The following is a 23732-nucleotide window of genomic DNA, read 5'->3' on the forward strand; positions in this document are numbered from 1 at the left end:
GTGTGTGCAGATAAGTTTGGGAGAGGCAAAGAAAGCTGACTGAACATCTGAGGAAGGTCTCTACAAAGAGCCAGTGTCTTTGTTCCCAGGGTTCTGTGCTAATGTAGCACTAGATATGAATTATGTAATTTTGTAATGGGTGACCTTCTGTGCAGCTTGAAAGGCAGTGCAAATATTATTCCTCAGATACAGAGATGCATACAGATGCACACACGTATTACTTAGTGTTGTGCCGTCAAGCGCATACACATTTATATTTCAAAATGACATATAGCCAAAGGTGTGGCTGTGAATGGATCTGGCCCTTCCTACATCCAGGACATGGTTAAACCATACACCCCAGCAGGTGCACTCTGCTCTGCATCAGCCAAACGACCCAAACGACCCAAGTTCCCATCAGCAAAAACACGTCGGTTTGCTATCCTGGCTCCAAAATGGTGGAATGAGCTCCCCATTGACATCAGGACAGCAGAAAGCTTACACATCTTCCGGCGCAGACTGAAAACTCATCTCTTTCGACTCCACTTCGAGCGATAGAATTACTAACAAAGCACTTATATACTAACAAAGGACTGGTTTATCTAAAGCTAGTTGAGTAGCACTTGAAATGTTTTGGCTCTATGAAACCTGATGTACTTATATGATTCTGTTTTCTTCTAGTTTGTATCTTCCTGGTCGAATGCACTTATTGTAAGTCGCTTTGGATAAAAGCGTCAGCTAAATGAAATGTAATGTAATGTGATTATATTTGGGGGTCAGAAGTTAACCTTAACTCATTTATAGAAAAATAAATGTTGGCCATATTATTATTGGTAATCACCAGAGGCCCCTTAATAAGATATTATAACAAAACTAAAATCATGGTACAATATTACTTAGATTTATGCTGACAATTCAGGTACAGTAACATCTATGTATTCAATGCTTGTCTAGGTGGCGCTGCAATATTATGTGATGACAACTTTTGTTTTTATCTTTTTCTTTGTTGTTTAATTTAATTGTTTTCATTAAAAAAAATGAAATGAATGTCACATGTTGAGATATAGAACGTAGGGAATTCAAACCGTCACACACTCGGTAAACTAGGAAATATATTCAGATTTATTATCCTTTTTTCAACTTTAAGATATGCCGTTTGTCCACCTATTTTACATCGCATAAGCATTTTGGATATATTTATAAAATATGGCTTTAGTCTGCTGTATCAATTATTGTTTCTCTAACCACCCTACTATTACATACATTATAAAAGTGCCAAGCTCACTCTGAAACTCACCAACACAGTGCACATACAGTATAGATGATATACACAAAAACATATTTATTTGTGCCTTTTCCTAGATCCGAAGTGGCAAGCTGATGATCACCAACACCAGGAAGAGTGATGCGGGGAAGTACATCTGCGTTGGAACCAACATGGTGGGAGAGAGGGAGAGTGAGATCGCTGAACTCACTGTGCTAGGTAAAATATGATTGCTTTTCACAATGTTGCAGTGCTTTATTTAGTCTAAGTACCCTCTCAGTTTGCCAGTCTGCTATGCAAAGGCTTTTTCACATGCGGGGGGTATAATAAGCTGTTAATTACATTGATTATGCAGCACTACCATCTAATCTGCCAGCTTTGGAGAGGTTTTCCACCAAAAACGGGCTGAAAATCTACCGTTGCTACACTGAAAAAACTGAACCGTTGACTTTAATTGAATGTATGATGTCAAGAGATTTCACATGACTGTATTAGTTTCGTTGAAAGCAACAATATTAAGTTTGAATAAAAAAATATTAGGTTCAACTTAATATTATTGCTTTCAACTGACCTAATACAGTTATGTGAAATGTATTGACATACTGTAATACATTTAATTAAAGTCAGCGTTTCAGTTTTTTCAGTGTAGCTCCAACTCTATAACCCCTTTCAAGAAGAAAGCTCTGCATGCCACCTCCAGCGCCTCTTTCTAACCTCTATTCTCCACCCCCCCCCACCACTTATTTCTCAACATTTCCCATCAGAATATAACTCTTATCAGTATCACATGGTTAGATGACCTTGGTTGAGGTTTGGAGCTGTAGCCTGTTGTCTCATAGAGCCATTCAAGGCTGTGAGAATATTCTCGCTGAATGCAGAAATGGGTCGAAAAATATTGTTCCACAGGTTGAGCATAATAAATGACTTTGGAGACCGACGGATGATTATCACTCTATGCCTCCCAACTCTATGATAATTGCAATATGTAGATTTCCATAGTTTGCTAGGTTTTTTTTTTTTTTTTTTTTTAGATGATATTTTCTTTGGCTTTGTATTAAACATTCAATCGGTTAAAGTCATGGGAGCAGGCAGAGTTGGTACTTAGAGCTAAAAAACAAACAAACAAGATAGCTAAGAGCCAGTTACACAAACATTATCAATGTTTTCTGTTCATACTTGATAGTCGACTGACTGTGCTCACATTCAATATGTGAATTCCAAAGTAAATGTTATTACTTTGCTATAATTTCCCTGCAACAACTGCATGTTATTGTAAAACGATAGAAATCCCTAATCGAAACAATATACATTCCATTATTACACTGGGTGCAGTAACGTTTAGACAAGGTACAGTAACTACACCAAGAGGAAGAAAAATGAACAACAATTTTATTATGTTTATACTGAATTATTTGAGCTGTTCAAGGATAACATAAAAAAGAGTAGGAATATAGAAGGCACTTCGACATTATGACAATGATAACATTCATACAGTGGTGGACAGTTACTAAGTACATTTATTATTTGGGTACTTGTACTTTACCTGAGTATTTCCATTTTCTGCCACGTATTACAACTACTCCAATACATTTAAAAGGCACATATTGTTCTTTTTTATTCCAATAAAAGTATTGTTTTGTTTTAGTTACTTTTACATTTTAGATTCATATAAATAATGATAAGATATTGGAAATTATATTTTATGCAGTATAATATGTTTATATTAACCTCTATTGATGCCTTGGTGAAATTCACAACTTATCTAGCACTTTATATAATGAACCCTTGTGTGGTGTTCATATGTTTGGTTATTCAGCCAGTGTCCGTGGGTCTGGTGGACCCGCTGCCTTTTTGGGTTTCAACACAATCAAACTATTTTATGTTAAAATACTCAACAGATGTTTACTTCATCTCAATTACAAGCAATATATGGTTGATATTTGCCCTTTTACATTTGTTAGATCACATTAATGAATTAAAGTGCCACTCGTTTTCTGTTTGTTTATTTATAAAATGTGATAAAAAAAAAAAAAAATCAATTATAATCAAAAATGTACAAAAGAAGCAATGTTTTTCATAACTATAGATTTGTATTTGTTTGAACAACATTTGAAATGTAACCCTTTCTGGTCAGTTTACACAACACCAACTGTTAAGCTAGACAGAACTTCAGCCCCATCTAACACATTGTATTTTCTTACAAGCCTATACAACACATGTGGGGCAGAGTTTTACTGTGTGTATGTTGCATATGTACTTCTTGCACTTGATGCATGTATATTGGGTTTTTCTATCCATCTTGAGTCCGCACACTTCGCAGCGCTTCTTTTTGTTGCTGCTGGCAACCTAGAATAATGAAAAGATAAAAAGATCAGGAATTTTACCATCACCTCTCTCTCTCGCAAGGCAGACATGTACTGCAACAGCATTACGCACTTACTTCAGGCTCTGCAGATGGTGGTTCTGTAGGTCGGGTGGATGGGGCGCCAGCATTCTCCTCCTGAATCCTCCTCATGATGGCTGCAGAGGCTGGGGTTCTCGGGACATGTTGCCTTCTCTGGATTTGAGGTCTCACCAGTGCCTTTCCCAGTTCCTCGAGAAAGAGGTGTCTCCTCTGCAGCTTCCCTCTGTTCCACTCTGGGTTCACTGCCATCCAGATGACAAAGGCGTTGTAAGCTGAGATGTCCAAGATATCAAAGAAAATCACCAGTGGCCAGCGTAGGGTCCTCCTTTTGCAACTGTTGGCAGTCACCAGCTTGTCCATGTTGTCCACCCCTCCTTTTGTGGCATTATAATCCATGATGATCTCTGGTTTTTGATGCTCTTGCCCACAGATTCTCACATCCCTGTGCAGTGTACTCATGAGTACCACATTCTTGCCTTTCTTCGGCACATAGGATACCAGGGACGTGTCAGCCGTGTACAAAGACTTGGAACATTTGACAGCCCTGTTCTTTGAAATCAGCAGTTGGGGTGGGAGCTCAGACTTGTTTTTCCGTATCCTTCCCATCATGGTGAGCTTCCTCTTTAGGAGATCCTGTCCCAGCTTGTGCGATGTAAAAAAATGGTTGCATGTGATGTTGTGTCCACTGAGTCCTTGAGTCATGTCCAGGACAACTCTCATTCCTTGATTTTTCTCAGGAGCTCCTCCATCAGGTTTCCCTGTGTAGACTTGTGAGTTCCAAGCATATGAGGAAGTGGCATCACAGGCAGCCCAGATCTTTATCCCATGATTTTGCAGGTTTAGTTGGTATATACTGCCTAAAGGAGCAGAAGCCCCTAAATGACATCAGATGCTCATCAATGGTGACATTAGGCCCAGGGTTGTAAAACAGGGGGAGGCGGTGCATCCACTTGTCCCACAACGTCCTGATGGCAGCTAGCTTGTCTCTCTGTCGTCGAGCTGGTCTGCCGTCTCTGTTATCAAAGCAGATAATCCTTGAAATTATGTGGAAGTTTTCCAGAGACATTGTTGCACGGAAAAGTTCTCTGCCAGTTTCTGCATCCCACAGAGATTCTGTGGATTCACCTTTGGACCTGAAAACTCCAGCAAGGAAAAGAACCCCAAAGTAGGCATGTCAATTGGTTTGGTCCATCTCCTTCCACCTCTCTTCAAAAACACGCCTTCCTTCTAAATTAGTGCAATCCAGAATAAGTTCCTGGATGGAATCTGCTATGAAAAGCTCAAAAGAAGACTTGATGTCCTGCACATGAGTAACTGCCGCCCGTGTTGGCCCTGGTTGCATCTTTATCACATTGGCAGCAATGCGAGGTGGCTCATCTCTTGTGCAAGAAGACCATTCAATTTCACAATTTTTTGACATCCATATCTCTTCACTTGCTATCTGGCTGGTCCTGGAGCTGGCTGCTGACCGGCTGGTCCTGGAGCTGGCTGCTGACGGGCTGGTCCTGGAGCTGGCTGCTGACGGGCTGGACCTGGAGCTGGCTGCTGACCGGCTGGTCCTGGAGCTGGCTGCTGACGGGCTGGTCCTGGAGCTGGCTGCTGACGGGCTGGTCCTGGAGCCTGCCCGCTGACCGGCTGGTCCTGGAGCTGGCTGCTGACCTGCTGGTCCTGGAGCTGGCTGCTGACCGGCTGGTCCTGGAGCTGGCTGCTGACCGGCTGGTCCTGGAGCTGGCTGCTGACCGGCTGGTCCTGGAGCTGGCTGCTGACCGGCTGGTCCTGGAGCCTGCCCGCTGACCGGCTGGTCCTGGAGCTGGCTGCTGACCGGCTGGACCTGTAGCTCGTCTTTTTCTTTTAACTAGCTGATACTCAATCTCATCCTCTTCTTCAAAGTCACTGTCAGACTCAGAATTCTCAGAAATGTGATCATCATATTCTGAAACCTCTTCCCCTTCCTCTACATCATCATCAAATGGTTTTCTCTCTTCCAAAATCATTTACAAGGCCCTCTGAGCAGAGAATCGTTTGGCCATCCTGATCAGTTGTGATAAGGACCCAAACTGGTGAAGCTTTATTGATTGTGTACCGCCCCAAATGTGCAGCTGGGATAGTTTGAAAAGATTGGCTCCTGCAAGACATAATGTGGGAATGTGAGAGCAGACAGGTGTCAGTGCTTGAATGTATCAACAATGTTTGAATTTATCAACAATGTTGCAACCTTGTGCGGGAATGGCAGGGGCAGAAAATGTGTTCTGATTTATGTTCTTCACAGAAAATGAGCCAAGGCCATTGAGTGTGTGTTTGAAAAATGAATTAATCATATCATTTTTCTTTAGATAAATAATGAAAACGGGTCCCACAGACCCGAACACCATACAAGGGTTAAACAAAATAGGTATTCCTTTACCTGCAACATTAACCCTTACATTGGCAAGGACATATACATATTTTGGAAATATATGTGTATTTTCTAATGCATCTAGGCTATAGGCACATTTCAAGACTTTTATTTTCCAGTTTACAATCTGTTTCTCCTGTGATTCCTTTGCCCATAAATGGTGTTCATTTATATATTACTAAAGCCATATTTGATATATTTTACACCCATATTACACCATTATAACACCAAAATGACACGCATATTACACCAAAATTACAAACATATTACACCATTTGTACCCCTCTATTCGAATATATAAAACCAATATTACAACGTTCTTACACCAATTTTTCAGCCATATTACAATCTCATTACACCAATACAGTTTGACACAGCACACATGAGAATTAGCGTTTATGCTTTTTAGTCCTTTAATACATTTTGATGCTATCCCTAAAAGGATCACAATGCAGGACTTTACTTATAATTAATAACTAATAATGTTTACATTTAACAACTTGTTGCTGAAGTAAATTATCTGGGTACTTCATCCACCACTGCATTGACATGTGTTCTGCAGAGCGCCCAACCTTTGTGAAACGGCCCAGCAGTGTGGTGGCGTTGGCGGAGGAGAGCGTGGAGTTCCACTGTGTGGTACAAGGAGACCCTGTTCCCACTGTCCGCTGGAGGAAAGACGACTCTGACCTGCCTAAGGGCCGGTAATGCACAAAGGCTCCTCTATACACACATTAACACACCATGCAAACCCAGCATTCCAACCTCTCCTTTTATCTCCTGATTGTGTGTGTCGCTCCCGCCTCCAGATCTGAAATCCAAGAGGACCATACCTTGATTGTTCGCCAAGTGACCTATTCTGACGTGGGCTCGTACACATGTGTGGTGGAGAACATGGTTGGAAAGTCTGAATCATCCGCCACGCTCACTGTCCACGGTCAGTACAACCCGACCCTCACATGTGATGTCATCTAAATGCCCCATCTTCTCTTTCATTCACAGTTCACACTCTTTTTTCTCAGATGTCCTTTTCATGGATGAAGTATTTGCAACACAGCTGCTTCTAGCTTAGCAGGAGAACTAATCCTGCTTTGAAGTGTCACAAATTAGCATGCAGTGACTCTCAGTTCCCAGTTGTGCTTAAAGAAATGCTGCGATTTTCCAAAACAATTATACGTTTATGGTTTTGTGTTGAATTTAAGAGATAACTTTCAAAAAAAGGTTATTCGATTATTATCTGAACCACAAATAAATTAGAAAATAGGAAAATAAGACTGCATACATTATGACAGCCCATACAATATATAGAGTTATACAGTTACTTAAAACATAGGTAGAATAATATTCATTGCTACATTAGACTGCAGATCTCCAAAACAATAATAGTTTCAGGTTACATTTGAAACCAAAATGAAGTGCTGCATTTCCTTGTTATATTCTAGTACATGAACAAAATCAATAATTATTTGATCATTTATTAAAACACTGTCAGCACAGAAACCAAATGGCATGAAAAAAGAGGAAAATAAGTTATATTATGCTGCTGTTTTTTTAAATAAAAAAGACAGCATAGAGGCAGAATTATCTCTGTTTTAGTTTTTTCAGTTTGTTTAACATCCTTGCCTGAGGTCATATAGTAGCATTTCTTTAAAAAAAAAAAAGCAGAATAGGACACTGCAGCAGTTTGTTTACAACACATTTCATGGTAATGTCCTGAATAAACCGAGAAGAGCATGCAAAGTAAATGTGTGCGTGGCCGCAGGAAACGGATTAATTTTGTCTGAGCGGTCCCGCCACAATGACACCCTTCATTCCATAAATCAGCATCAGGAAAGAGCAACAAGTCACATTGCATAGTTGCACAAACATACATACAGCATTATATACACACTTCAACACACAAGGCAGTAACACAGTGGGTGACATAGGCCGGGAGGGCACTAGGACTTAATTAAAGATAAGGGCAGGTTGGATGCATGCTGGGAAATGACATGCTTCTAATTGCATCGTCTTCCTCTGCTTCCAAAAACCTGAGAAAACGAGTAGTTGGGGGGGGGGGGGGTTGGTAGCATAGCGGATTTTGGAAGTGAATGGAATACATGGCATATGAGGAAACAGAGCTATCTAAGATAATGTGTGTTTTATGGTTTTATTACAAAGAAAAAACTCTGGCAGGCGCGATCATAAATATAGTAACCACAAAATCATTTTTACTGACATAGAACATTTGGTTGGTATTAAACAGCTGCCATTTAAAACAGATGGAGTGGGCCAAGGAGCTTTGCACAGGTCCCAAGTTTGAAATGAAATGACTTCTCAGCGTTGCACTCGTTTAAACAATCTGTATTCTGGCAGGGTCTGTTAGATAACTTTAAAAAAAAAAAAAAAAAGTCCTATACATGATGCACATCCTTTCAGACAGGGGTGCTTAAGCAGCTTTTCTGCAAGATCACGTGATTACATTTTTTTAAAGACAGTCTCAGAACCCAAAAATGTTAAGCAATTACCGCAGTCTTCCTCCCGCAGCAGTTCCAAAACAAGCTGGTTAGCTAGCCATTCATTTCGCTGTAAATCTAGTTCACAGATGTCAGGATGCACAGTACTTCTCATCTTAAAAAGTGTCTTTGTTTGTCCAGTACATTTACTGGAGCAAATCTTCACAGAGCACCAGCAGCTCACTTCATCCGGACCCAATGCTTGTTACTCTGCCCTCACCGTTTTATGTCCTCGTTAGGGGATTGTATCTTGTGTCCAAATGCGCCTCGAGGCTGACGGGCTCTGTAACTCAAACCAGCAATTACATGTACTTTTCACACCTCACAGTCTGCAGGGGCTAATAGGGGCTAAACAGCACGTCTTGTCCTTTGACATCTGTTTTTTGAAGTTTAAGGCGTTATACTTTTGATTCTAAAAGCATCCTCTCCTTTTATGGTCATTATTTTTTCAAAGTATTTCAAAAAATGTATGAGCATATGGATGGTTCTCATATCATGCATGCCCTTTATATACAGTATATCTAGGAGGAAATGGAGATAGATGAATCATATTAATACTTAATCATCAATAAATTATCCATCTTCTTTTATTTCCTTCTACCCCTCTATTTTTGAACGGTTAAATAAAAATGAAAGAAAATGGATATTGTGAAAAACACTATGAACAGAAATGAAATTAATATAATAAAATAAATATATATATTTTGGATAAAAAAATAAAAATGTTCTTAGACGTAAGTGAATACACTTTTGACTTGCACCCCTACAGTATATTGCTAACTTCATACTGTTTTCCATACCAATTTCATTGTGCTGTATCTCCAAGCGTGTGTTAATACTGTTGAAAGCCATTGCATCTCCATGTACATTACTCATTACATTGTTCTTTTTTTGTTTCTTCCTTGTAGTCAACACCGGTAAGTTGTCATCCATCCCTCATCCACCACCAGACAGCAACAAGAAATATTGAGCTCCTGTCATTGTCCTTATTCCATCCATCAATACAGTATGTAATTCATCTTATGTGTGGGTACATTAAAGGGGCCCTATTATGCTCATTTTCAGGTTCATTTGAGTTTTTTTGTGCCTCTACTATGTCTCCATGCTTTAATGTTCAAAAAGCTCTTTATTTATTTTTTTAGGGTACCCTAACCCTAACCAGAGCCCAGTCTGCTGTGATTGGTTAGCTGGCGGGCTCTGTTGTGATTGGTCCACCGCTTAGAGAGGTCCCGTCCCTTAGCCTATCACTTACAAGGTGTTGGAGCACTAGCCAATAGAAGCAAGTGTTACGTAATAACGAAAGTAAAAAGTGGTCCAATGGAAGCGTTTCAGGAAAGGGGGGGAGTGTTTGGGAGAGAAACTCCCTCTAGAGGAAACTTTTGGATTTTAGCCTTTGCAGACCATTTACATGCACAAAAACATAGCACACATACAGGAAAAGGGAAAAACCCCAAAAAGCATAATAGGGCCTCTTTAAAAGATATGTGCTGTTTGTTCATGAAAAAGGTAAATAATGACTGTTTTTGCTATATACTATATTCCTTTAGCTTTTCATGCATACTTGAATATGCTAAATCTAAATGATGAAAATGTGTCAGGCTGCCAGGTAATTAGCGCCTAATTTCCTCTGCAGTGCCCCCAGCGTTTGCCATCCACCCCAGGAACCAGGTGGTGGGGGTGGGCAGGACGGTCACCTTCCACTGCGAGGCCACTGGCAACCCACAGCCCGCTATCTTCTGGCAGAGGGAGGGCAGTGAGGTGAGATTCCCCCCCATCACACTGAAGCAGGGGTGTCCAAACTACGGCCCAGGGGCCAAATGCGGCCCGCGGACCATTTTGAATCAGCCCTCAGCAAATTCAAAAAGTATAATTGAATATGGCCCACAAATGAAACGTGTGCTTGTCTTATATTGTACTTCTTAAATATAAATGTAAAAATATATTACACACCAGTATTCATGTATTAATAAGACCACTTTTCAAATAATTCAGTCTATTAAATATTTTCTAACATATCTTAGTTGATATGAGCCCTTATTAACATAACGACTTGAAATACACCCTTCCTATTTCTCCTTATTATAATCACTCTGAGGCTTCTGTTTTAAGGGATGAGCTGCCAACACTCACAAGCATCATTTACCTACATTTGATTGATTTTTCTAACTTATAACTGAACTTATGAGGCAATATACCTCTCGTGAGCGGCCCAGCTCTTCGTATATTTTTCTGTATGTGGCCCTCGGTGAAAACAGTTTGGACACGACCCCTGCACTAAAGCTACACAGAGCAAATAAAGCCAATGTGTATCTAACTCTCTGTTTGCCCCTCCAGAGTCTGCTCTTCTCCAACCATCCGCCGCAGCCCTATAGCCGTCTGTCTGTGTCCCAGATGGGCAGTTTGACCATCACCGATGTTCAGCGCTCTGATGGAGGCTTCTACAGCTGCCAGGCTCTCAACATCGCCGGGAGTGTCATAATCAAAGCACTGCTGGAGGTCACAGACTGTGAGTAAAAGGGAAAGTGTGATGGAGGGCAGACGGGATGGGGGTGCTTTTATTTGGCAGATTTTTAGCTTCAATGTTTGGTTTTTTGGCTTCTTTACTGTGGCAGTTTTCCTTTGTTGGGCGTGTGAGGTGTGTTAGGCTTCCTTAACTAAAGGTGTAGTATTTGGTAATAACCGGGGGGCACAAAACAGTCTGTTTCCATGGTGATTGTGTCTGAGGATTGTCTGGCCTTGTGTATCTTACCTGTGAAAATAGAATTTCTTAATTTACAACTGAACAAAATGTAATCTAAAAAGGGTAAGAGGAAATAGAAAAATATTCAAAGGCTTCATTGTCATCTGCACATTAGTTGTCTAGGCAATGGAAATAAAAAGGTTACTCCAACAAGACATCAAAGGAAACAAAGACATTTAAAAATGGTAGCGTATTATTGTTGAGTGTAACACACTTACTACAGAATATTCAGATGTTTTGTTGATTAGTCCAAAAAAAAAGTCAAGGAAAAATATTAAAGGGGCCCTTTGTGGCTCATTTCCAGGTTCATATTTGTATGTAGTACCTCTCCTGTGACATGTCTCCATGCTTTAATGTTCAAAAAGCTCTTTATTTTTTCTCATACTGCCTGTGCTGCAGCACCTCTTTTCACCCTCTGTCTGAAACCAGAGCCCAGACTGCTCTGATTGGTTAGCTGGCCATCTCTGGTGTGATTGGTGAACCGCTTAGAGATGTGTTGGAAATGTCCCGCCCCTTAGCAAATCATTTACAATGCAATGGATCGCTAGCCAATAGAAGCGTGACTGTTATGTAGTGATGTTTACAAAGAAGTAGACAAAGGAGTCCAATGGAGGCGTTTCAGGCCCGGAGGGGGAGTGGGTGGGAGAGAAACTCCCTCTGCAGGGAACTTTGGGATTTTAGCCTTTGCAGACCTTGTACATGCACAACAACCTATATAACACATTTCAGGAAAGTGTAAACCCCAAAAAGCATAACAGGCCATATTTAAGCTACAAACTGCTTATATTTTAATACCCAATATCAGTCACAATTTGTACCTACTACAATTGAGTAATTCAGGCTACATACTGTACTCTGATGGGGCAAGTTCATTGTAGGAAAAAGAAAAACCTAACCATATCAAATAGAACAGGCTAAAACAGGATGCAATTTGAAATACTGCACAGCAAAATAATATACTGTGTAATGTAATACAACAATGTATATCTAGAAATACTATTATCAATTGTAATTTTATTTTCTATTAATTCAACAAAGGCTGTGTTCTAATCTACTGCAACTATTAGTGAGTTGGGACTGCAAGATGGACATGTAATATCTTTTTTAAATTACTTTTATATGAGAACTGGTATGAGGGCCTATCATCAAAATCCTAGGTGATGAAATAGCTGTGCTAATAATAAAAAAAAAAAAAAGTAATTTAAATATGCTTGAAGGCCCATTCCAGTAATTACACACAGCCAGCAAAGCCTGCAAGCTCCCAATTAAAATAACCTGTGTGAAAATGATTACATGTGTTTGGGTAACAGTGTGCTATGTACATATGGTAAATTAATAAAGGTAATTGCTCCAGGTTTAAACAGACAGTTATAGCTTCTCAGTGCAGCCCTATTATGTATAAAGCATGCTTGTTTTGGAGATGTTTTCTGCAGCCGCCTCAGTGGGAAAAGAGAAGCATCCACTCAGTGAAAAACCTGCTACAGGTAATGGAAATAAATCAATATGGGGTCATGTTTTATGTCGTTTTTTCTCGGCGGTCTCTAGCACTGCACTCTCAGCCTGTACATGTTCCTCTCCACTCTCCCCTCCCCCAAATTCTCTCCATCCCACCACACTCCTCTCATCCCCATTTGGAGTGGTGCATTTGTATGGAAATAACTGCTCCACATTACCTGCAGCAGTTTTCGAGGCGCGTTTTCATCACCTTTCTTTCCGCTGATTTTTGTATTTATTTATCTAGAACCCCTGCCCCCGTGCACAGGATTTTAAAATGTCAGAGGGGGAGAGAGAAAAGAGTTGTGTTATCTAAGTGGGGTTGTTATTAGTTGGGCTCTGCCTTTGTGATTGGAACCGGCTCCAGCACCTACTGCTGAATGAACGATTAGTTGCTCTCCGCTGGAGGGGAAAAGTTGATTTCTTTTTACTCCGCTGCCTGCACGGCCACATAAACCCATTGTTCCCTCTTTGCCAATTTTCCCTTCAATATCTTTCACATCTTATCTGTCTTTTCTTTTTTTTTGGCAGCATTTTCATTTTTTCTACTTTCATCTTTTTCTACTTTATTTCTTTCTCTCTCTTCATGGCTTTGATCTTTTAAGAACTTAAATTCCCTATTCTGTTTTTTTTTGTTCGCATGTTGCTTTTAGTTGATGGTGAGAGTAGATATGGAGACAGGAACAGGGAAGGAGATGTAATGCAACAACAGAGAAGGCAGTTATGAGGCACATGTCAAAGCTGAGCTGAGACAACAGAGAAGAAGGTAACATGTATGAAGAGGAAATGACAGCATCATGGGATAGAGTTCAGTTGAGAGACCTTGTTTCCTCTGCATTAAGCAAACAAAGCCCTTTCTATAACCTGACTTTACCCATAACATCCCTACAATGACCACAATGTTTCTGTAACCTCAAACAGATGCTTTTAGTTTCCTGAACATGGCCCCAAAAAACCTTAGACACGTTGTAGCTGGAGTGTGTTATACAACAAACATAAAACATATGTTCAATATTAATAGCTGGTGTTTGCAGGGAACACTGTGTGACATTAAATAAAGACATTAATGATAAATAGCAGTTTGATATCTGATACAGTAGGGAATATAAATCACATTTTTAGATTTGAAACACTTCAAATACCATAGATCTTTTTTAGGCACCTAATACTTTCTCACATTTTTCATGACTTTGTGCCGGTTTTCAGGCTTTCCTTCCATCTGTACATACTGTACATACATCTGTTCGCCCATCCAATTCTCATGAACATGATACCTCAGGAACCTCTTCAGGGAATTTGGCACACATATCCACTTGGATTCGAATTAACTGATTATATTCTGGTGGGCAAAGATCAAAGCCCTTACCATCATGTTTGGGCAATTAATTTAAAAGCTAATTAGTATGAGAATTTCACCCACATAAGATAAAATGCTAAGGTCATGAAATTATGGACGAACATTTATGAAAATTGAATTACTAGTTGTAATTCTAGTTTCTTAATGAGAGTGACTTCATTTCCGCTTTGTTGCATTGAGAGATAATATTGGGCCAATACAATACTTGAGTAATTGTGGGCATTTTTCAATATACTTTATTTGTAATGTTTCATATATTATAGTATCCGATTTGACCAAAAGGCAGATGTACACATTAATGATTCAGATTCAGAGTCGTAATACTTTATTCTCCATACAGTAACATGTACATATAATGGAGATGTGTATTTGGCATTGGCAAATAAGATGAAATAACACACACCAAACACAGTACAACATACAATTTATACACACAAAAAGAACGAAATTGCATCATATAGTACGGAGCCCCTAAAGGGACATGAACAAAATAAATAAAAATAGATAGATAAAAAGTCGGGATAACGGGTGAGTATCTCGTCGTGCGCGCGAGAAACTAACCCGTTATCCCGACTTTCTTTTTTTTTTTTTTAGAAAGTTACCGCTGCGCCAAGGAGGAAGTGGAGGACACAGGAGACATCCATGTCATTGCAGACTGTTATGTTTACGTGGGGAAATGACAGTGTATAGGCCTACATTATTTGAGATATATTTCGAACTCAGACTTATTTTATGGACATTTCGGCCAGGGGTGTAGAGCTATTTGTTTAAGCACCGGATTGGCAAAACAGGAGAGTCTGTAAACCAGTCTGCTTTGATCTATGAATTAATGTCTGTGACTCTCAGAGTACCTGCTGCCGGCAGCTGGTTTAAAGGGAAACAAACACTCAGAACACACACACACAGAGCGGAGCTGAGCAGAGCACAAACAGACTCACATCATGCACCCTGGTGACCTGACATCTCCTTCATAAAACTAATAAAAGGGGAAGTAATCGGGCAGTTCGATGTGTGTAGAGGTGTGTGTGGGGCGGACTGGCCATCTGTAGAATCTGGAGAATCACAGAACGGCCGGTCGTCAAGGGCCGTTGACGGCCGGCTCGGTTCGCTGACGGCCGGCACCACCCTTACATTTTTATGTTTTTAAACGTCATCATTGAAGTTGCGCTGACAGGCGACAGAGGTCCACCGTTAGCCCGCAGCGAGGCTCCCCCCACGTTGACAGTTCACTAGCACCCCCCCCCCACTGTCATTTCCCCACGTAAACATAACAGTCTGCAATGAAATGGTTGTCTCCTCCTGTGTGCACCACTTCCTCCTTGGCGCAGCGGTAACTTTCTCCGAAAAAAAAGTCGGGATAACGGGTTAGTTTCTTGTGCGCATTTTTTCCATGTCCCTTTAGGGGCTCCGTAATACTTGTTCTTCCACTGGCTTGGGTCCATTAAAATATCAGTTGTATTCAAAATAAATGATTTACTATTCATTATAATTGTGTGATGGTGTCGGTGGCCGAATGTCCTTCTTTAATTTCCCTATTGTGTTTGCTTGTTTATTAGCTGGGTCAGACCACCCTCCTCCAGTGATTAGACAGGGCCCAGTCAATCAGACCATTGCGGTGGACAGCACAGTGCTCCTGGGCTGCCAGACAGCTGACTCTCCACCCCCGACAGTCCACTGGAAGAAGGATGGTTTGGTGATGTCGCCTTCAGACTCCCGCATGTCCATTACCGACTCAGGATCTCTGGAGATTCGTTACTCTAAGGTAGGAAGCGTAACACAGCAGTGAGTGTATTACAGTTACAGCAACCACACTTCTACCCACTAATATCTTCCTCCTATCCTCAGCTTGGAGATACAGGCTTCTACACTTGTGTAGCTTCTAGTCCCAACGGAGAGGCCTCCTGGACAGCGTACCTACAGGTGGAGGGTAAGCCACACAAATCCAGACATAGAGGTCCATGCTAATAGTCCTGAGGTGGTGTACTTTTATTGATTTGTTGGTTTCTCTGCGGCAGAGTTTGGAGTTGTTGTTCAGTCCAGTGAGCCGTTTGACCCCAGCCTAATTCCCAGTGCTCCATCCAAACCTGAGGTGACTGACATCAGCCGCACTTCTGTGACTCTGTCGTGGAAATCGGACACCAATAATGGCGCGAAACCTACATCTTACCTCATCGAGGCATTCAGGTTAGATATATGTAGTATAAAGCATGTTTTCACTTCTTCTATATGACATCTAACAAGGGAAGCACTCTATGACACCCATGTATAAAATGCATTATAAAAACACATATAATCTGCTTATAGCACTGTATGATCATAGTTTAAAGCATGTGTAGATACTTAACATGCTATTACAATAAACATGTAACACATTGTCAAGCATTATATTTGTTGTTATATGTTCAATAATCAATATACTGAATAATTCAAAGAGTTATAAACAAACTTCTAATGTATTTTATGATTATACCGCAAATATCATATAGTAATCATTCATTATATAGAATTATAAGAAAGGGGTCATTTAATGGCTCTCAGTCTGGAGGGGTTATTTTAGCAATAATGACCTGCTCGCTGTACCCAACTACAAAAAAATCTATATTTTGATTAATCATATTGACTTTGATTTGTTTTTGCTTCTCCTTAGACAAATATTCCCCTCACTGTGCTTTGCTGCCAGAGAACATCATTGTAACCATAGCAAAGGTCTATTGATATCAGTGGTCTGTTATGAAGAAATAACAGACTGTAGAATACCGTAATTGACCAATCAGGATCAAGTATTCAACCAGGATGTGTAAAAGACTATAATGTATAACAACTATGAGTAATACACATCGCAAAAAACAATTAGTGAATGACATCTATGAAGTATTACTTCCTTACTGATACTTGAACTTGTTTTAATCATTATAGAATGCTTTTTAATGTGTTGTGATTATTGTTATAAAGCATAATGAATATTTATGAGGGCTTATAGGTTTCTAGTGCATTACACTGTAAGTTTGTGTTTATAATGCTTAATAGACATGCGTTTCAGAAAGTGTTACCAGCATATTTCAACGACTTACTATACACTGAAAAAACTGAAATGTTGACTTCAATGAAATGTATTATCTCAACAATTACACATGATTGTATTAGGTTAGTTGAAAGCAAAAATATTAGGTTTAACTTATTATTATTTCCTGTATTTCAGTGTATAGACATCTATGAAGGTTTATGAAACTCTCCTTCCTGATGTCATGTCTTCCTCTCCCTGCAGTTATACGTCGGGCAGCAGATGGGTGACCCTAGCTGAGCATATAAATACCCAGACCTTTGTGCTGAGGAACCTGAAGCCTGCGACTGTCTACCTCTTCATGGTCAGAGCGGTGAATGCTTACGGCCTCAGCGACCCCAGCCCAATCTCCGACTCCATCAGAACACAGGGTCAGTTTGAGCTTTTCATTGCTTTTTCCTTCCAATTTCAGTTCGCCTGAATGCATCATTGTTGCTATTTACTTCTTCTTTTTTTCCTCTCTTTTGTGCCAACAGACAGCACATCCACCATGCAGGGAGTGGATCACCGTCACATCCAGAGGGAGCTGGGTGACGTGGTAATCCACCTGCACACACCAACCGTCCTCTCCTCTTCTGCTGTCAGGGTGCAGTGGTCGGTAAGGGGGCAGTACAGTCCATATGTTGTTCTACATGTACTCTACGTCAGAGTTAGGATGAATGGGAAAGGGTCAAATGTTCAAATCCCAGTTAATGTCAACAAAACCTTCATGATAGCAAATTATATTAAAGCCAAAGGGTTAGCTTTTGAAAATAAAACCGGACGGCATGTGCTGAATAAAGGATCATTTGTCATTATTTTTTAATATGCCCGATATTTTCTGGATTAATCAATTAATCGTTTGGTCTAAAACTATTGCAGAAAATAGCAAAAATGGCTTTAAATGTGTTTCGAAGTCTTGTCATTTTAAAAAAAATCCCAAGAGATTCAATTTTATATGATATTAAAAATGAAAAAAATGAAAATTCAATATTTCAGGGGAGGGAAACTGCATTTTGCATGAACAATTATTTTATGATGGATTGACTTTCAATCATTTCCATTATTTTTCCTTGCAATGACTTATCGAGTAGACGATAATCAGAAAACAATTTTTTACTTAGAGATTCTTATAAAGCACACTTACACTATCTAATGGGTTTCCCCTTATTATCCTAGGCAACATAAAGAAGTGTGCTGTCAATGATAAATGAGAAAATATACTTCCAACAGAGATGTAGTGAAACGTAGAGATCTGAGGATCATGAGCGGACAGCGCTTTGGGATAAAGAGAAGTGAAGTGCTAAAATATTTACTTTTAGTCTGAAATTACATGTATTAGCTGAGAATAAACCCCGCTGCACAGAGAAGCACATCCATCTTTGGTCTGATGCTTTTTCCAAACACAGGAATGTACTGTATTTGCAGCATTTTTCGAGATTGATGAAGTGTGTTTGGATGTGCCTATGCCTCCACAATAATCCCTTAAAGCATTCTTTGTGCGGTTTCAAAATGGAAAGTGCTTACTCCTCTCCTAGCTTGATTTTTACCAGAGCTATGTTGAGAAGGAACTATTAATGACCTCATATTGTGGTTTGCATTGAGGATTCACAGACATGCAGAAATATTCATCCATAGCAACCTGAAGGCAAAAGGAATGAACTTCGCTTAAAAAGATAATTCCTGCGGGATTTTCACTTATTGAAGATAAGGAGCTAACCTTCTACATATTGTTTTAACAAACATGCAGATTAAATTGCATTACAAATACAATTGTTTAGTTTAGTTTGTAATACAGTACATTCACACTATGACTTTTACATGTTTACAGTTCATTTACCCAAGTACTGTTCAACCCTAAGTTACATTATAAGTTATTTACTCATTTTCATTATCTGCTACTTCTACTCCACTACAACTCAGATGCAAATAATGTTCTTTTATATCCATTATCTGTCAGATATTGTTACTTTAAAGTTTAAGCTTCAGATCAATAAAACAAAATATGATCATCAAATAATTCAATATGTATTATATTTGGTTAAGACAACACTTTATTTAACCCTTAGTGAAGTTCACAAGCTATCCAGGCACTATAGGTAAATAAAGCTCCTAATTTTACAGCTGCACCACCATAGTTATGAACACAAATCATCATTTCTGTTTATTAATATAGATTCTAAGGACCTTTATCAGTCCAACAGTACAACAGTATATACTTTTTTATACTGTTTTATTTTATTTATTTGATAGTTTTTTATATTTTATTGTATTTATTCATTTTGTCTCATGTCTGCATTTGTTTTACTGAGAAGGTCGTCAACTTTTGGATCATTATTTATTTTATTATCATACCCTTTCCCCTCTTAATTTAGTGGGAATGCTGACACAGCATTCCAACTACAGTATCTGTTATGCTACGCACACAATTCTTTATTATTCCGCCGGGTTATTTTGCGCTGCTTCTTCTCCCACATTGAACATCGCAGAAACTCCGTTCGAACATCAAAACGTTCAGCTCGTTCAGGAATCAATGGCTATTACTTTTATCATTCATAACTTTCATAATTCCAGAGATACATCCCATAATACATCACATTTTTAACATGGAAGTCAATGGAGAACTCTTCAGACTTCAACTCTTGTAGTCAATATGTCAAGGTATTTATCCCTAACATTTTATCAGCTAACTAATGACACACACTCAGAGGATCTTTATAAACGTTTTAAGTATTGCACATCTTTAAACATGACTCTTATAAATCACTTTTAAAACCAGCGATGCACTACAGTGTCAGCTTTTCTAAAATAGAAACTTCAATGTTCACATCTTTCTAAATGATTCTACTTTTCAATGACCTACAAATAATCCTAATAATAATAATCCCATTTTCAATCTTCCAACTGTTCATATTTTTTGGTCAATTAATAAACCTGTTACAAATGTGTTGTTCAATACATTTGAGCCTTTGCCACATTTATTTGAATTATTTATATAATTCCTACATAATGGGGAAGCTTCCCACTCTATGTTATGTAAATACAAGTCTTTGACAAGAAAATATGTGAACTTCTAAATATTTAATGTCAATCCCTGGTTTTGGTTCTATTATGTTCACTGTACTGTAGGTTATTTAGTGGGAATGCTGATACAGCATTCCAACTATCTGTTATGCTACGCACACAATTCTTTATTATTCCGCCGGGTTATTTTGCGCCTCTTCTTCTCCCACATTGAACATCGCAGAAACTCCGTTCAAACATCAAAACGTTCAGCTCGGTCGGGAATCGATGGCTATTACTTTTATCATTCATAACTTTCATAATTCCAGAGATGCATCCCATAATTCATCCCATTTTTAACATGGAAGTCAATGGAGAAACTCTTCAGACTTCAACAATCTTCATGCAACTTCAACTGCTAACTGCTCCTTCTTCAACTGCTAACTGCTCCTTCATACTTTCACTCAGAAACCTCATTGCAACTTTAAAATGTGACACATCTTTCTGACATTATTCGTGTAACACAACTTTTAAATCTGATTCTTACTTTTACAGATATTAAACATTGTTCAGACCTTGGTAAAGAGGCCTTCTTCAGATTTTAGAGTGCGTGATGTCACAGCTAGAGTGGAGGACAGATTTAATTTTGCCTTCATATTTTCTTTTAAACCTGCCATAATTCCCAAACCCTACATTCCTGAGACATAGTTTTTCATGAGAAACGTAGGAAAACATCTCGTAGCTTGAAAACTGAAAAAAGATTAAGCAAAATAATTAAACAAAATGCCTCTTGAGGGCATGAAGTGACAGAAACTTTCAACATGTCTCCATTAAACCCCATTGTAAATTCAGCCACATCGATCCCCACCACAGCAGCCGCACACCTTTAGTTAATCTGCCAAAAAGGCCACATTATTAACCCAAAAGTACACAAAAAGTACACTTCAGATGCTCAAGTTCCTTGACATGCTTCACACTTTGAAATTTCACCGATATCTGTTACGGTTCTTCAACAAAACGTTCACATGTAAGAGGTTTATCTCTCATTCAGAACAATGAAAATGCTCTCCTCTCACTGATTACTGCACATCACCATGGAAACCTTTGATCTCTGGACACGTCGTTAGCTCAAATATAAACACCTGTGTCATGGAACACGATGATGTCATAACTCCAACTGACATGCTCAGAGCAGCAGACTTCAGATAATGGTTAATGGTCCTGCCCTCAACAGCTCTACGTCAATTATGGGGTGTCATCATATGCCGTTTCCATGGAAACGCATCCCTCGCCATAAAAGACGATGTCGCTATACATGAACTCCTATGAAAATGTTCAAAAAGTGCTCAAACTTCACATGTGTGCTAACAGTCCAGCCGTGAAGACATCTACGGGACAGTTTTGAGATTTCTTCAAATGCCGTTGCCATGGCAACACAATGCTCGCCATGAAACAAGGTTTTCTCATAACTTCAGTGAAAATGCTCCAAACGGCCCAAAACTTCACAGGTTTGGTAACGATGTAGCCATCAATGCATCTAAGCGTATTATGGGATGTCATCAAATGCCGTTGGCATGGCGACAGATCATTCGCCATCAAGTTAGTTCAAAAGTTTGTACTTCAAATATTCTGCTGCTTTTCCAAGCCTTTTTACTTTCTTTTCTTCTCTCATCACACATTCAAGCCCCCAGTGTTCATGTATCATTTCAATCTAAATTCTTCACTTTCTTCTTACACATTACATTTCAGCATAGCAGTTTAGCGTCAGCTTTTCAGCATAAAGCATTCCCACTAGCAATTTCTTCAGGAATTGCACTCTCTAGTTTACATTATGATGCTGCATGTGTGAAAAAAACATTTGACCTGAATTAGATTTCTTCTTTCCTGTTTTAATTTGTGTTGTGTGCCATGTTGTTATAGCACTTTGAGCTGCACCAAGTGTATGAAAAGAGCTATAAAAATAAAGCTTTATTAGTATTGTTACCATTATTTCTACAGTGTGGCTTCTTTAACATAACTATCTGAGTACTTCTTTCATCTGTGCACATTGTGTGATATTTCTGAAGCTTCATGCTGTTCTATTTTTAACTTCTCCACTAGGTCGAGCAGCAGTCCCCGTACATCCAGGGCTACAAGGTGCTGTACAGGGCGTCCGCTGAGCACGGGCAGCCGGAGGGGCAGTGGAGCGTTCTGGAGGTCCACGCCCCCCGGGAGGAGGGGGTGGTGCTCGGTCAGCTGAAGAGAGGGTCCATCTACGAGTTCAAAGTGCGGCCCTTCTTCGATGAGTTCCAGGGAGCCGACAGTGAGGTGAAAGTGGTCCGGACGCTGGAAGAAGGTGACTTAAGAACTTATGCTCTGCAGTGATACATATATTTGCTTATTGCTATTGTATACCATTATTTTAATGACTCAAATGTAATAACAGACTCCACCTGAGGTTTTGTCTGCATGGTAAACTGTATACTTTATTGTCATAGCCCCGAGAAGAGCACCCCAGGGTGTTACAGTGACAAAGAGTGATGCCAATGGGAGCGCCATCCTCGTTGCTTGGAAACCACCTCGAGAGCGAGATGATGCTGGAATCATTCAGGAATACAAGGTTAGAAATTAAGCCCCCCCCCCCCGCCTTTTCCTGTTACTCATGCACTGAATCATGTGTAATACAGGTGAAAAAATAAAGGAAATGGTATCTTTGTGAGGCTCTTGTCATCAGACGTGTCCCTCAGGCAATCACCGTCATCTCCTCTCGTCACTTTATCTCCACAGATCTGGTGTCTGGGTAATGAGAGTCGCTATCATGTGAACCAGTCTGTGGACGGCTCCACCTTCTCCGTGCTGATCTCCACTCTCACGCCGGGAATCCGCTACAGCGTAGAAGTAGCAGCAAGCAACGGTGCTGGAGCTGGGGTCAAGAGTGATGTCACCTTTTTTCAATTAGGTGAGAAACAGCCCAAGTGACTAAACCTAAAAACACCGACAGAGTCTCAGGGAGAAAACGTACTATACAGTGTTCACGGAAAGAAAATAAAGCTGTATATTGTGCTTACCCTGCTGTTGCCTCTCTTCAGCTGTTTAACGATGCTCTTGTCACTTTGCTGCTGCATCAACAATTTTCTACACCTAGAAATCTTAAACTATGCATCCTGCTAGTGGTGGACTGAGTACTCAAATCTTAACACAACCGTGTACAACTGCTCTGTAACATGTAACAGGTAAAAGTAGACATACTTTAAAGTAGAAACTCTCTGTTACAAGTATTGGTTTAAAAATGTTATGAAGTTAAAGTACATTAGTATCAGTAAATTAAGCAAAAAGTACTAAGTAGTAAGCAAAAGTACTCTTCCCGCTGAAGTGCCCATTTCATAATAATATATGTTATAATATTATTGGATTATACTTATTGATGCCTCAATGTATTATTTACTTTAGTATTGCAGCTAGTTAAAGGTGGGGTAGGTAATTTCGGAGAAACCAGCTCGAGTGCACTAGAATTTGAAAATACACAACCGGAGAAAATCTGCCACTTCCTTACAGAGCCCCTCCTCCAACACACACGAACGCGCA

The 23732-nt window shown here is 39.7% G+C and overlaps 1 protein-coding gene across 1 annotated transcript in view; it reads left to right on the forward strand.

Annotated features, from left to right (window-relative positions):
* LOC117470278 (roundabout homolog 1-like) overlaps window positions 1-23732 on the forward strand; it is a 115475-nt gene that overhangs the window by 77224 nt on the left and 14519 nt on the right. The window contains exons 4-17 of the mRNA XM_034114992.1: window positions 1342-1462; window positions 6605-6743; window positions 6849-6976; window positions 9443-9451; window positions 10168-10292; window positions 10869-11040; window positions 15682-15887; window positions 15971-16052; window positions 16141-16309; window positions 17391-17557; window positions 17663-17784; window positions 22269-22503; window positions 22646-22767; window positions 22935-23106. Coding sequence (XP_033970883.1) covers window positions 1342-1462; window positions 6605-6743; window positions 6849-6976; window positions 9443-9451; window positions 10168-10292; window positions 10869-11040; window positions 15682-15887; window positions 15971-16052; window positions 16141-16309; window positions 17391-17557; window positions 17663-17784; window positions 22269-22503; window positions 22646-22767; window positions 22935-23106 — 1969 coding nt within the window. The remainder of the gene's footprint in view (window positions 1-1341; window positions 1463-6604; window positions 6744-6848; window positions 6977-9442; window positions 9452-10167; window positions 10293-10868; window positions 11041-15681; window positions 15888-15970; window positions 16053-16140; window positions 16310-17390; window positions 17558-17662; window positions 17785-22268; window positions 22504-22645; window positions 22768-22934; window positions 23107-23732) is intronic.

This window comes from Trematomus bernacchii, unplaced genomic scaffold (genome assembly GCF_902827165.1).
Source record: "Trematomus bernacchii unplaced genomic scaffold, fTreBer1.1, whole genome shotgun sequence".
NCBI lineage: Eukaryota > Metazoa > Chordata > Actinopteri > Perciformes > Nototheniidae > Trematomus > Trematomus bernacchii.